Genomic DNA, 16,119 nt, shown 5'->3' with positions numbered 1-16,119 from the left:
ATCACCAAGTAGAAGTTAAACGATAGCTAAGATCCTCTCTTAAAACAGGCAGGGAAAAGCATATAGCACACCTCAGAGAACAATTTAAATGCTCAGGGAATAAGGGCTACAATCTTGATGTAGATCTGTCAATGCTTATACCTCTATGATTCCAGATAGAAGTTTATATATAGACTATAGAACAAGAGAGTAAATACAGGAGGAAAACGTCCTCAGAAATAGGTATGTAAAGTAGCAAATTACTCTCTAGAAAAGTGCTTCTGCTATAATTTTTGAAACCTGACTTTAAAACAGATAAAATTCTTTGCCTTCAGGAGAAAGCTATGGAAAAATTCAAAAGAACTTCTTAATTCTGTCAGAATAGGATATGCATTTATATAAACACTGTAGGAACACAAATCTCAGAACAAAGGAGTGTATTTAAATTACTGTCTGAGAATTTCTTCAGTTTCATTTTCATGAAATGATTTTTTGATAAAGCGTATTACTTTATTTTCCTGACCTTAGTCTTTCCTTTGGGTACATAATAAATTCCAGAAGCCCGTAAAAGAAAATAGCGCCTTTTCCAGGATTTCTTTCCGTCTTCTTTCAGATAAAGAGCTCCTTCAAGTTCTGGCACAATGACAGATGTTCCACAGAAACTTTCCTGAAATTGAGATTCCAATTATGGAGAACACGTGAAAAAAAACCACAAATTTTTGTTCACATTTAAACAAACTATGGCAAACTAGCCTTTTAGCCAAACCAGCTAAAAGTCACTTGTCTGTAACTCTGAATGCATACAATTATACTGCATGCTGTTTGCCAAAAGAAAGGAAGGATACCATGGTGTAGACTTCAAGGCTTCTCAACCACTTACTTTTGTGACCGTGGGCAAGTCATTAAATCTCAGTTCCTTTGCTTGCAAAAATGGAGTAATAATAGCTCCAACTTCATAAGAAAGGTTATGAGTACAATCTTGGTATACTGTGAAAGTAAGCATTAAATAAAGGCTATTTCTGTTATTATAAGTTGGTAAATAGAAAAATTATTCCTTTTCCTATAAGTAAAAATAATTACTATTTTACTGCCACTAAACAGAAAAGTTAGAATATATAATCCTTCACATAAACGTGTGTATGTTAATTTATTCTTGGGATAGTTTTCTTATTGAAGAATGAAGAAGGCAGTTATTAACACTATGGTTATCAGAAAAGGACAAGGACAAAGCAAATTCTCTAGGCGTAGATTTTCGAATGTGAAAACTTACATATAATGAAATAATTCTTAGTAAATTTCTTTTAAAAAGCAATTCAGTAAAAGTAAAGCATTCTATTCCAGTTCAAATACTCAAACTTACTTTTGGCTTTCTTTTTTGTAACTCTCAACCCCCTTCTACTCCATCTCATAAATGGAGAATAACTTCTAGTTTTGTACCCTGCCAGGAAATGTATATATAGTGGAGCTGGGACACATTTTTGTTCATATTCTCCTCCAATTTAGCTAGTATTAGTTGCCTTGTCAATAATCTCTTCAATCAGATATTTGGCCCAAATTAGAAAGCAGAATAGTGCTGATTTTTCATAGTGTAACATCCTTTGTATTTTCTTTCACATCCAGCCTTTAATGCACCGCTGAAGTCCTAGAACAAGAACTATTCAGGCAACTGTATAAACCAAGGCACAAGCTGTCCCTGAGTTACAGACAGCTGATAATTAAAAACAAATGGCTGTGTCAGGAAACTTCACTCTCCCCTTCCCTGTCTGTCAGTTTCCATCACTGCTAGGTACACTCAGAACCTGAATCTCCTTGTTGCTGGGTACCCGGTGCTTTTTCTTCCTCGACACAACCTGGAGTCTGCTAAATGCAGAGAATGTCCCTATTCCCACTGCTACGCCTTCGTGTGAAATACCCACTGTGCTCTTGGCTCCAGAAGCCGGAATTTATAACATGTTTTCAGGACCTTGTGAGTGGCAGAAGGTTCTGATGTCTGCTCCATCTGGTTACGGGCCTGTGAGAATGTGATGGGGAGAGAAACCTGTGCAGGAGCCTGGCCAGGTCTTGGTGAATAAGAGAAAGGGTGCTAATCAATGTCAGCGAACTGGCTCCAGGTGTGAACATGCGTCCAGAGCTCACCAGGTCATCTGAATCTTCAGAAGAAGCCTCAAAAGAAAAGAAAAGGTCAACACATTTTTGAAGGTGGAGAAAACCTGGACTGGAACCCTACACAGGTTTTCTTCACCCTCACAAGTGTGTTGACTTTAGATCTCTGCACTCATCTGCATTATGTGCTGGGAGCAGAGCCCTGATTTTTAGCACAGTTACTATGTGAAAACTCACTAGGAGTTTCAAAAAAAACCAACCATCAAATAAACTTCTGGAACACGCCTGTATAGTGATAATCACGAACATCTGCACAGTAATCGACCCAGTGCTTCCATTACCGCCCTGGATCGCTGTAATAATTCAGTATGATCCAGGACACTGAGGTTCTTGGACTTGCTGCATAACATCCGAACCTCAATGGCAGACCCAGACCTTGTGTCAGGTCTCCTAAGTGCAAAGCCCACACTTTCTACCACACCTGGCTACTGAAAGAACATCTTAGAATTCACCGTAAACAAGGTTTGGAAAGCCTTACATCTGACTTCTGGGGAGCACTTCAGTAATGAAAAATATGGAATGTTAAGAGACGAGTTTTACGTGGATTCTTAAGTGTTTTAGGCGAGAATCACTAATCCAAGTTCATGAAAGTAAAATATAGTCTAAAGCCATACTTTTAAACAACTGACTCAAGCAACCAGTTTAATTATCTAAATAGCTATAATTTAGTAATAATTTGATTTTAAAACCCCAAGTTGAAATTTCAGCGTGTCTCAGAATATCCCATTGTTCTAAGAAGCAAATAATTTAAAAATAGGTACAGTTAACATCCTTCTCTTTTCTTCTACTCTGTAAAATTACACTTACCTCAAGTAAGGATTCCTTGTTCTTAGCATTCATCTTCTCACTTGTTTCCTTCCCTTCTTTTTTTCCTTTGTTATCCAAGTAAAAATTCTAAAGAAAATATTAAGAGATCAGAATCAGTGAGTGTTCATCGCCATGCTAGGGACTCACTGTCTTGCTGTAGAGAGAAGACGCACCTATAGGAAAAAGAGTGGGGACCACAGCATATGGTATCTGTCAACCAAGTGCCTTACCGAGGCTTTACCAAGTGCTGATTACTGAGGCAGATGTAAAACCTTCTCTTCCTCCCATTGTGCACAATCAACGAGGAAACAAACATAAGATAGAAAACACTAGCAAAGGTTATGACAACATTTAATTGTTAAATTCCATTGTCTAGAAAACTTGTCAAATGCTGGAAGCGGGGGGACCCTAATGTACTGGAAGAGCCTGGGTCTGGATTGCTGGTGGAACCCGTGCCCCATGTGCTTGTGGAGGTCATGTAGCCTCCCAAGGTCCTGTGGACTAGAGATTCTGGCTGATGAAGAGAAACTTGAAATCTGGATTTTTATAAATTTAGTGACTACTTTAAGTTTTAAAAACCACAGCACAGGGTTTGCTGCTTGGCAACTTCTAAGGACAGACAGAAGCAGAAAGGGAATTTCTGGAAAGGGAACTAGCCTCACAACGGACAGGGAAGACCATGGTTTTAAAGCATTCATGAATGGGTGCATAGTCTCTAAGTGGGGTTTGTATTAACCCATGTATCATACCTTGTTAATACTGAGTATCAATGAGAGGGCTGAGACAAAATTATAAACGAATGTTTCCAAAAAATCATGAGTATCCAAGGGTTATTAATCTTCACATAACCAGTACAGCTGAGGTATCAATATACAAAGTGATTATTATGAGTGACCAGTGTCATAATTAAAACACTGAGGACTTTTATGTGAAAATGTAGAGTTTTGTAAAATAACGCATGAAAAAAATGTATTAAAACTGGAACATATACCTCTGGAGGACAGTGACTGAATTTAGACACAAATGTGTCTAACAGACACAGGAAAAGATGCTCAATATCTGTAAAAATACAAATTAAAACTACAATGAGATATAACTTCCCATCTGTCAGAATGGCCAAAATTAACAAAACAAGAAACAACAAGTGTTAGTGAGGATGTAGAGAAAAAGGAACACTCATGCACTGTTGGTGGGAATGCAAACTGGTGCAGCTATTCTGGAAAACAGGATGAGGTTCCTCAAAAAGTTAAAAATAGAACTACCCTATGATCCAGGAAACACATTACTAGGTATTTACCCCAAAAGTACAAAAACACTAATTCAAAAGGATACATGCACCCCTATGGTTATTGCAGCATTATTTACAATAGCCAAACTAGGGAAGGAGCCCAGGTGTCCATCAATAGATAAATGGATAAAGAACACACACACACACAGGAATATTACTTAGCCATAAAAAAGAATAAAATCTTGATGTTTCCAACAACAGAGATGGAGCTAGATGGAAACCAATTTGACAATAAATTATATATATATGTATATATATTCTATATATATATATATACACATATATATAAAAGACTGACAAAAAAAAAGAGGTGGAGCTAGAGACCACAATGCTAAGTGAAATAAGTCAGTCAGAGAAAAACAAATACCGTATGATTTCACTCATGTGTGGAATTTAAGAAACAAAACAAACAAGCAAAGGAAAAAAAGAGAGATACAAACCAAAAGACTCTTAACTACAGAGAACAAACTGATGGTTACCAGAGGGGATGTGGGTGGGGGGTGGGGAATGAGGGAAATAGGTGATGAGGATTAAGGAATGCACTTTTCATAAGAAGCACTGGGCAAGATATGGAATTGTTCAATTACTTACTATATTGTCCACCTGAGACTAATAGAACATTTTTTTAAAAAGTTTATTTATTTATTTAGAGAGAGATGAGGGAACGGGAAGAGAGACAGAGAGACAAAGAATCTGAAGCAGGCTCCACACTTTTAGCACAGAGCCCTATGCAGGGCTTGAAGTCACGAACCGTGAGATCATGACCCGAGCTGAAACCAAGAGCTGGATGCTTAGCCAACTGAGCCACCTAGGCTCCCCAAAATAATGCTGTATGTTAACTATACTGAAATTAAAATGAAAACTAACTTGGGGCACCTGGGTGGCTTAGTCAGTTGAGTGTCCAACTTCAGCTCAGGTCATGATCTCACTGTTTGTGGGTTTGAGCCCCATGTCGGGCTCTGTGCTGACAGTTCAGAGCCTGGAGCCTGCCTCAGATTCTGTCTCCCTCTGTCTCTGCTCCATCCCCCCTTCCCCCCGCCACTCACACTCTGTCTCTCTCCTTCAAAAATAAATAAACATTAAAAAAATTTTTAATGAAAACTTACTAAATATTTAAAAAAAAAAAGAACAGAGTGTACTGGACAGAAGGGAAGGAAGCAAAGTGCAGGCAAATAAAATATGCAGAATTAGGATATTTCCTGGGAACAGAATGCATAAAAATGGCAATTCGCCAACTTCAATGGGGGAAATCACTCCAGTATAATTGCTTTGATAATTCTTACCGAATTATCTTTTAATATGTTTGTCAATACTTTTACTTATTTGAAAAGGACAGCATATCATGAATTAGTGTGATTATCATCTAGGATTCAGAAACTATCTTAATTTTACATGTTTGGCTTGAAGATCATGACTAACCATTAATATGTAACATATACTACCTGCCAGAAGTCGACACCAAGAGCTCACTTACAAGAACCCCACAACATAGGTACTATTACTACATTACAGGTAAGGAAGCAGGAGGATTAAGTGATTGGCCAAAGGCCAGTCAGTGCCAGAACTTAGAGTTCTTCCTCATTTTTTTTTTTCAGTATTAAAATGCTCTAAATACCATAGGAGAGAACCCGGCACAACAGTGTGGATGCACTTAATGCCACTGAACTATACCCTTAAAAATGATTAAAATGGTGAATTCCATGTTATGAATATTTTGCCATAATAAAAAAAAAAAACTGAGCAGTGAAGAGTAAAGGCAGAGAGTGATGCCTACAAGCACACCTTGCTTTAGAGTCCTGGGCAGGTGAACCATGTAAGAGTGGGAAGAAGGAACAGAGGAAACACTGCGGCCTGAGCTATTCACCATCATGTGGCAAAAGGAGAACACCTCAGGGACAGGTAAGAGAAGAGCCTTTCTAAACCGTGAAGGGCCTCATTTTATAAGGATATCCCAAAGGGCCAGGATCAATAGCTTTGTCTTTCTCTAAGACTTTTCTCTGAGATCCCTTTCATTTTTTCAGATTCAGAATAACTTTTTTTTTCCTTGCAAGTGATGGTGCTATACTGTTTTTATTTATTTTTTTACTTATTTTTTAAAAAAATTGTATTTATTAAAAAAAAGTTCATTTATTTTGAGAGAGACAGAGTGTGGGGGGCGCAGAGGAGAGGGGAGAGAATCCCAAGCAGGCTCCATGCTGTCAGTGCAGAGCCCAACATGGGGCTCAATCTCATGAACCATGAGAACATGACCTGAGCTGAGATCAAGAGTCAGACGCTTAACCGACTGAGCTACCCAGGCACCCTTACACTGTTTTTGTTTTAAAGAAAATGGAAAAAACCCACGAAGTAAATCTGAGCTGGAGTTGAGAGACCGTAGTCCTTAGAATGGACCCACTGTCCTTGGGTCAGAACTTTTCATCAGTCGTGAGGTCAGCTAACTCAACTTGAGCTGCTCTGTAGCAAGCAGTGGAACTCAAGAGTTAACTCCTTATCTGTTCCTCATGGAAACTGTGGACAAGCTGAGGTGAACAATAAAAGAACTTTAAAATGGGAAATGAGACTTTCAGTTACAGCTTGATCCCTTTTCTCACAACTGAGAATGCAAGACTTGGGGGCAGCTGGAGAGGAAAGAAACAGAGAAAATACATTACTTCGTAATATCACCTTCTTGGAACAAAGAGTAAACCAATCAGTTCTCAGTCCATGAATGAATATTTGTGAGTATTCTCTACATGTAAAATATCCTTGTTCCTAAGAATCTTTTTCTGTTTCCAGGGACTCTCTTCGGTCTTTATTTTTTTAAATTTTTTAAATGTTTATTTATTTGAGAGAGAGAGAGAGAGAGTGGGAGCAGAGGAGGGGCAGAGACAGAGTGGGGGAGAAAATCCCAAGCAGGCTCCATGTTCAGACATGGAGCCCAACATGGGGCTTGATCTCATTACCGTGAGATCACAACCTGAGCTGATATCAAGATTTGGATGCTTAACCAACTGAACCACACCGGCACCCCTAAACCTCTAGTTTGGTTTCGGGCAACAGCTGACCTCCATTTGCACATCTGGCACTTATTTAGGAATAGCAGACCACCTGTGATTCCAATCAAGTGGGAAGAGGAGGCTTTCTAATGACAACCAGACAGAGAAACTAAGGTAAATAAAGTTGCTTTTAGATAGTAAGGTTCTACTGTCCCAACCCACTTTACCCAAAAGAAGCAGTACCACCTGGGCAAGAGGGGCCCCTGCCCTGACTCCACACTTTATTTTTTTTTAGGTTTACTTATTTATTTTGAGAGACACAGCACAAGTGGGGGAGAACAGAGAGAGAGGAAGAGAGAGAGAATCCCAAGTAGGCTCCATGCAGTCAGCACAGAGCCTGATTTGGGGCTTGAACTCACCAACTGTGAGATCATGACCTGAGCCTAAATCAAGAGTTGGACACTTAACTGACTGATCCATCCAGGTGCCCCCTGACTCCACACTTTAAAGGGTCCCTGCCTTGACCCTCATTCAGCCACTCCCCCACTCACATAAACAGTAAGTTTATGGGGCCAAAGGGATATGGCCACCTGGAGCCAATGACCTCCACATTTTAGTCCATACTCCACAAACTCAGAACCTTGGAATTCCCTGCCCAAATGGCCCTGAGGCTCTGCCCTACACCCATCCTCCTGAGGGTAGATGGCACTGCTAGTATGTGCATCTAGGCCAGAAGGTGGCCAAGGGGCAGCTCCTGCAGGAGAGTGATGGGTTGTATGAAGCCTACTCTCTGGGCTGGAGTGTCCACATCATGCATGCAAGGCCCAGGTGGGACAGGATAGATGGGGTGGGTGGAAGGGTAAGTCTAGGGGAAGGTCATGAGCACCTCCATGACACCACCTGTTTGCACAGTACTCAAAAGAAATCTAAGAATGCTAAGGCCAAACTTTTAGGTCATTATGAAGGTACCCAGGTAGGAAGATAGAACACATTTAACTGTTTATTAACTTGATTTAGAACTTTAAATATATATCGATATATTGCCTATAGGCCTTCAATCTACTCTTGCCCTAGGCCCCATAAATATTGGGGGTGGGCTTTCCCAGAGGCCTATCTTCCATTCCCTGTGGGATTCCACAGTGCCTCCCACCTCATCTTTTTGTTCTTTTCTTCTAGTCATTAGGCCTACCTGAAATACAAAATAGAAATATAAAACAATTTCTTTAGGCTCTTTCTCTTTGAGGAGGTGCTTAATTTTCTGGGATATTTGAAGCTTTGGGCAACTTTCTCAACTATAGAACAGCCACATTTGTTAATGAGTAGAACTGACACCTCTCCTTCCTCAACCTGGGTTTTTCTGCCCACCAACCTACATCCTTTAAATTCTACATCCTGGGCCCCAGGCTCTAACAGGCCCCCATCTCTGACAACTCTGTCTTGGTGCTTAGAATATGGTGCTAAACACCACTCGTCAGCCCATAGTATCCTAGCTGTACTTCACTGGCTGCTGACCCCATGCCTCCAGACACACAGCCAAACATAATGTCCCCATGTTATGCATCTGTCCTCTGCATGTACCTCACTTCCTAAACAATGCTGGTTACTGCTTTTATTTTCACACTAGCTTGTAAATGCTTCTTCTTCTTCTGCCCATTACATCCGGAAGACACCCCTGGCCTTGCATCTCACCTACAGTCTCCTTCCCTGGCTGTTTTTCAATACAATGTGGATACTCAAGAAGCATCAATACAATGTGGATACATTTGATGCTCAAGAAGCATCAATACAATGTAGATACAATACAAGAAGCATTCAATACAATGTGGATGCTCATGTAGTTCTTGAGCAAGTGCCTGGCATCATGGGGAACCTAGGGATTAAATCATTACTTCCTTAATTTGTCCTGAACAACTTCAGGTAGCCTGAGGTTAGATTCCTATGCACACTTCTTTGATTACCTGCCCAAAACTTGTGAGATTATACAGTACCACTGTCTCAGATGGAAGTCTGTCCTGGCCCCACTGTGATCACCCTAATCCAAGAGCACCACTGACACCTTCTGGAGACATGTCCTCCCACGTGCCTCCATCGCTTCTCTCATTCAGACTACTGTCTACAATGAAGCCAACTAAAATCATGGTATGCATTACACTTTGTGTGGATGATGGCCTTTACTTCTCACAACATATTTCTAAAAACAAATTATCCTCATTTTCAGACAAGAAAATAGAGACTTGGTGAAGTTAGGTAATTTGCTCAAGGACCCACAGCTAACAAGCAATGGAGTCAGGATTCAAATCCCACCAGTCTGACTTTAGGAGCCACACTCTTGGCCACTTCAGGGTACTGCTTTCTAGTGAGAGGCAGTTTGGTAGAAACAAATCTGAACAGAAAACACGTTTTATGAAGCTGTCATTGAAAACCCTCAGCACAGCATGTCAGGTCCACGGATTTGGCCCTGTGCATGCTATCCCCATAGCACTCTCCACGGCAGCCTCACTGTGCCTTTCTATTCCTTGAGCATGACATACAGTCTGATTATGGGCCTTTATAATTCTTCTCTATGGCTTGGAATCTCCCCTCCTGCCTCTCTCCTTCATCTCTGTTCCCTTGGTGAACATGAGAAACATGTTCCTCAGGCAGGCTGTCTCTGATCCCAAGGACTGAAAGACCCTCCTGCTGGAGGCTCCCAGAGTCTCCTGGTCTGTTCCTATTAAGACATATCAGATAAAGGGCTAGTATCCAAAATCTATAAAGAACTCACCATATTCCATACCCGAAAAATAGAGAATCCAGTGAAGAAATGGGCAGAAGACATGAATAGACACTTTTCTAACGAAGACATCCAGATGGCCAACAGGCACATGAAAAGATGCTCAACGTCACTCCTCATCAGGGAAATACAAATCAAAACCACACTGAGATACCACCTCATGCCGGTCAGAGTGGCTAAAATGAATAAATCAGGAGACTATAGATGCTGGAGAGGATGTGGAGAAACAGGAACCCTCTTGCACTATTGGTGAGAATGCAAACTGGTGCAGCCACTCTGGAAAAATTGTGGAGGTTCCTCAAAAAATTAAAAATAGATCTACCCTATGACCCAACAATAGTACTGCTAGGAATTTACCCAAGGGATAGAGGAGTGCTGATGCATAGGGGCACTTGTACCCCAATGTTTACAGCAGCACTCTCAACAACAGCCGAATTATGGAAAGAGCCGAAATGTCCATCAACTGATGAATGGATAAAGAAGATGTGGTTTATATATACAATTCAATACTACTTGGCAATGAGAAAGAATGAAATCTGGCTATTTGCAACAATGTGGATGGAACTGGAGGGTATTATGCTAAGTGAAATAAGTCAGGCAGAAAAAGACAGATATCATATATTTTCACTCATATATGGATCCTGAGAAACTTAACAGAAGACCATGGGGGAGGGGAAGGGGGAAAAAAGTTACAGAGAGGGAAGGAGGCCAACCATAAGAGACTCTTAAATACTGAGAACAAACTGAAGGTTGATGGGGGGTGGGGGAGAGAGGAAAGTGGGTGATGGGCATTGAGGAGGGCACCTGTTGGGATGAACACTGGGTGTTGTTGTATGGAAACCAATTTGACAATAAATTATATATGTGTATATATATATTTACACACAAATATTATATTTATATAAATATAATTTATATTTATATTATAAATTATATTTATATAAATATATATGTGTGTGTGTGTATATATATATATACATATATATATATATATATATATATATATATATATATATATATATATCTGATACACACTTCACTGGCTATTATCAGCTAAGTGTCCTTACTGTCTGACAAGTTCAGTAATACCTACCTTCCTTGAGCCTCCTAACAAGCTGAAGATGAAAATGACACAAATCATTATTTGATAACAGTTGTGACAGATTCAGAAGCAGAAGACAGTTAATTTAACTGTGGGGGAGACTGAGTCACCATTCAAGGCCAGGCTGTGTTCAACTGTGTCCCCCTTGGAGTGTATACTGAAGCCCCACCAAGGGTAGATGGGCATCGATTTCTACACCCTCAACTTCCATACATACTCTTTTCTAAAATGGATCTGCCTGAGAGTGGAAGGCCCTTTTCCCATTTCCCAAGAGAAAGGCACACCTCACAACCACAGAGGATCTTACTGCCCTGGGTGGGGAGCTCAAAGGCTCAAAACAAAGGGACAACTTGAAACATGGGTGGTGAGAGGGAAAGAAAGACTCACAACTCAAAACAAATCTTTTGGGAAGTCAAGTGGTTTCTAACTCTTTGCTTTTACACAATGGAAGGCACCTAATCATGTCAGGTGGTGCATTAAAAGAATCATCATTGATCTCTCAGTGGCAGGTAACTTGGAAGGAGTTCAAAGAATTTAATGGCATTGCTCTCACAAAGCTCTTCTATTCTTGTCCACTTATTTATGTGAACAAGGTTTCTCACTGCTTGCATCTATAAAAAGTACTCAACTTCTATAAGAATGAAAAATAGGAATATAATTGATACTGAACATTCATCCTTTTATCCTGGAACTAATCAGAGGGGAGAAGGTTTCATCTATTTATCTCATTAAGGATGTTTCCCCCTGGAGTTTTACTTTTTAAGATTAATATCAATTGTTATAATATTAATGTTTTTAAATTGTCAAGCAATTTAATTTCAATGTTTTTAAATTGTTCAACCAATTGTGTAATTTTTTAACACATAAGTGCCTTATGATGACAGGAAATTAAAAAATTACTTACCAATTTATAAATATAATTTGTTGAAGAGAAATATGAGAGAGAGCTCAGTCAGAGACTTTCAGGCATAAAAATATATTACAATAGGAGAAATCTTTGGGGAGAAAATGGAATGGGAATAGTTCAAGGGGAAAAACAAGGAACAATGTAAAATTTCCCAAATGTTAAAAAGGTTTATTGCACAACACCAAGAGTGAACCCTCATGTAAACTATGGACTTGGGTGATAATGGCCTGTCAATCAATGTAGGTTCGCTGATTGTAACAAATATACTAGTGTGGTGGGGGATACTGATAGTGGGGGAGACTATGTATGTGTAGAAAGTATATGGGAACTTCCTCAATTTTATCATGAATTGAAAACTGCTCCAAGAAATAAAGTCTATTAACAAAAAGCTGGTCATGTGCTTCTTACATGGTAAAGAAATCAAACTGCCACAAAATTATTTAGACTCCACTGGATAACTTTTAAAAATGTCAAAATTCATAATATGCTAGTCATTGCATTATTTGCATCTATTTAAACTAGAAAAATTTGTTGAAAAATTCTGGATGTCAACATACAAATATGTGAGGTGGTATACAGCTTATAAAATTTCTTCCAGGGGGTATGCAACCACAAAAGTTTCACATCCGTTCATAGAGGCAGCCACCATCTGGGGTTGGCCATAAGGGGCTGTGTGGGGGAGATGAGTAGGCAAAGTAAGGGGGCCTACTGAGAGGGAGAGGAAGGACACCGCTCGTTGAGGGACAGAGTAATAGAGGCCCATGGGAAGGCTGGGCCCAAGATGCCCCTGGCTGTGGTCCCCACAGCTTTCTACTCCCAGTGCCAGCCCCTAGGAGGCTGGCATGCTTCCCTGGTCATGCTTCCTATCTTTTACCCCATGAGATGGCTCCGAGTCCTTTCAATAATCACGCTGAAAAAAAATCTAGTTAGTGCACTTTCTGTTCTCACGATTAAGTGGTCTCAGGCTTTAGCAGTGGCTCTCTGAAGAACCACTGATAGTTTTGCATCCTCACCAAGGTTCAATAGTTAGGCTCATATGTGGTTCCTGCCTCTTGGGAGTGAAGCCAAACAAAGCAATGACTGTCCAAAAGAATAAGTAGTTTTTAAATTTTTTAATGTTTATTTATTTTTGAGAGAGACAGAGACAGAATGCAAGTGGGTTAGGGGCAGAGAGAGAGGGAGACACAGAGACAGAAGCAGGCTCCAGGGTCTGAGCTTCCAGCACAGAGCCCGACGCGGGGCTCGAACTCTCGAGCCACGAGATCATGACCTGAGCCGAAGTCGGACACTCAACCGACTGAGCCACCCAGGCACTCCAGAATAATAAGTAGTTTTTAAATGGAATAGGGCATAACAGCAACCAGGGGAATTCGCTACTCTGCTTTTCCTCATTTATAAATGGGGTGATCTGTTATTACCTCCGGAAATATAGACCAGTCATCCTGGTGGAATTCCTTTTATTTTTAAAATTTATTTCTTAAATGTTTATTTAAAACATTTTAAATAATGTTTAAGAGAGAAAGAGAAAGTGAGCAGGGGAGGGGCAGAGAGAGAGGGGGACAGAGAATCCCAAGCAGGCTCTGCACTGTCAGCCAGGAGACCTGCAGCTTGATGGAAGGCTTGATGCTGAATTCACGAACCAGATCATGACCGAACCTAAACCAAGAGTCAGACGCTTAACTGACTAAGCCACCCAGGCACCCCTAGTGGGATTGCTTTTAAATAAGCATCTTTGGGTTCATAAATTTGCAGAACCTGGTTTCTCTCCAAAAATCTTCTATCCCTCTGTAAATGCCCTGCACTCTGAGAACAGGTCAGATGGGAATCTCAGTAATGAAAAGGTTTCTGTTATCTCATGAGAAAAGGAAAATAACCCAAGGAAAAACTGAGGAGCACATCTCTTATGATTGCCCATCTGACAGAAAATACTCAAGAGAAATGTGTAAATTTCATGCTAAATTTATGGAGGGTGAAATGTGATTTTTTTTTGAAGGAAAGGGGGAAACTCAGCATGTTTAAAATTTAGCTCATTATGTCCCTCTCCCCACTTATTTCCCTTCTTGTGCTTCCTGCCACAGTGAATGACATCAGGATCCATCCCATTCCCTAGCCTGAAACCAGAATGTCACCCTTGTCTGCTTCTATGCCTCCTCATTATACCAGCATTCATGATCACCACATTCTGCAAAATTCTGCCTCCTACATATCTTCCAACTCCCTTGGGTCCATCATCACCTCCTTTTTCTGGGCTCTGTAACCACCTCTCCATCACATGGTGGCTTTCACGCTGCTTTCTTTTGTATCCATCCTCCATCATGCAGCCATGATGGTACTGCCCCCCTTCAAAACCCTTCAACAGCTCCCTGGAAGCCTCAGGATCAAGGCCAATGTCTTTAACATTGTTTACAAGTCCCTTGATCATCTTGTGCCCACTCCTCTCCAGTCTAAATGAAGTCTTGCTACACCCATATGATTTGATTTAACAACTGGATCAGGAATAAAATCATAGCAGAAACAATAAGCTGGTTCAAAATCCATGCCCTGCCCCCATTTATTTCTCAGGTCTTACTCATTCCAATGCACTCAGTATTTAGTAGCTCTCAAGTTTTTATCCATCTTTAAGACTTTTGGGCCATTTGTCAGACTTTTTAAAGTTCCTTCTTTTTATCTCTATTTCATTATTAGCTGAGTTTGCTTGTTTGACACCTACTCCTAAAGATTTGGGTTTGGAGGAAGTATTGATGAGTGAAGTGAGTGTAAACCAACAGCCTGATGCCACTGGCCATTGTACTGCTCCCAGCCAGGAGGACAAGGACCTACTCCAGGAATGATGAGGTCCCCCAGGGGCCAGGCCTCTATGAGCTCTGACAGGTACTGAGATGGCAGGAACAAGCACAATACCCCAGCATTTTAATGCAATGAACAGCACCCCTGATTATTATCAGTGGTTGCAGAACCTTCTGTCATATCATAACCTTCTGCAGAAGGCATTTTACTCATCATCTCTAATTCCATGAATCATTTTTGTGCAAGAATGAAGCCTCAATGTCAGGTTATGTACCTGCAAAGAATAGGGCACACTCCATGCAATAGCTTCAATCATGATAGCCAAGTTGGATCACACAGTGTCAAGGAAGTGCAGTTTAATATAAAAGAAAAACACAATACAGCTAAATAGGGGCGCCTGGGTGGCTTAGTCAGTTAAGCGCCCAACTCTTGGTTTCAGCTCAGGTCATGATCTCACAGTTCATGAGTTCGAGCCCTGTGTCAGGCTCTGCACTGACAGGGCGGAGCCTGCTTAGGATTCTCTCTTTCTCCTTCTCTCTTTGCCCCTCTGCTGCTCCCCCCCGCCCCAAGTAAATAAATAAACTAAAAAAAAAAAAAAAGAACACAGCTATATAGGCAAAGTAGGCATTGGTGGTTGCAACTGGATTTTTAAAAATAACTGAATGCTGGAAACTGACCAAACAGTCTAAAAATCCATTTTAAATGAATCCCATACAATTAAATCTGCATGAACTGGTGACTGGAAACATTCATTTCTGACTTGTTTTACCAATATGCTATTTTGACCATTTTCTTTCCCACCAACGTACCTGAATGCACTGTCCCTCCCTGTCCCTCGCTCACCTCTCCACGGTCCAGCCATGCAACCTTTCCCATGACCTAAATGCAGGTCCCTCTTTCTTCTTGGACTTTGCACTGGCCCACTGCCTAGAATGCTCGCTTCCCCTCTGCTGTTCCCCTGGCTAACTCCCCCAAGTTCTCCAGGTGAATGCTTGGACAGAAGTTTCTCTGAGTAAATTTCCCTGCCCGCCATCTGCTCCACAGAAGCTAGTATTTCACCTCACCCCCAGGCTTTTCAGACCCGACTCTGATTTCCCACTTCCCTTCTTTTCCCTCCCATTCTCTTTTCTTTTACTCTTACTTTGTTGCCTCTTCTACTGGTTTGTTTGGTCCATATTTCACTGCCTTCTACTGAAGGTAACAAGTTTCTACAATTTTCTTCTGAATCCCGCAGTTCATTAATTGTATTGATATACTGTCCATAATGTCTTTGAGATGCTATTTCCCGTCAGGGTCCTGCAGTATTTTCTCATAAACACAATGTTGGTTTTTCCTCTT

At 40.7% G+C, this 16,119-nt stretch overlaps 1 protein-coding gene across 1 annotated transcript in view; it reads right to left on the bottom strand.

Annotated features, from left to right (window-relative positions):
- Nucleotides 1-16,119, bottom strand: part of LOC122223988 (amyloid beta precursor protein binding family B member 1 interacting protein) — a 98,815-nt gene that overhangs the window by 21,337 nt on the left and 61,359 nt on the right. The window contains exons 8-9 of the mRNA XM_042945156.1: nucleotides 2,950-3,036; nucleotides 503-646 (exon numbers count right to left, since the gene is read on the bottom strand). Of these exons, the coding sequence (XP_042801090.1) occupies nucleotides 503-646; nucleotides 2,950-3,036 (231 nt within the window). The remainder of the gene's footprint in view (nucleotides 1-502; nucleotides 647-2,949; nucleotides 3,037-16,119) is intronic.

This window comes from Panthera leo, chromosome B4 (assembly GCF_018350215.1).
Source record: "Panthera leo isolate Ple1 chromosome B4, P.leo_Ple1_pat1.1, whole genome shotgun sequence".
NCBI classification, from domain to species: Eukaryota; Metazoa; Chordata; class Mammalia; order Carnivora; family Felidae; genus Panthera; species Panthera leo.
Note: the sequence above shows the minus strand (reverse complement) of the source record. Positions and strands in the feature narration are given on the sequence as shown.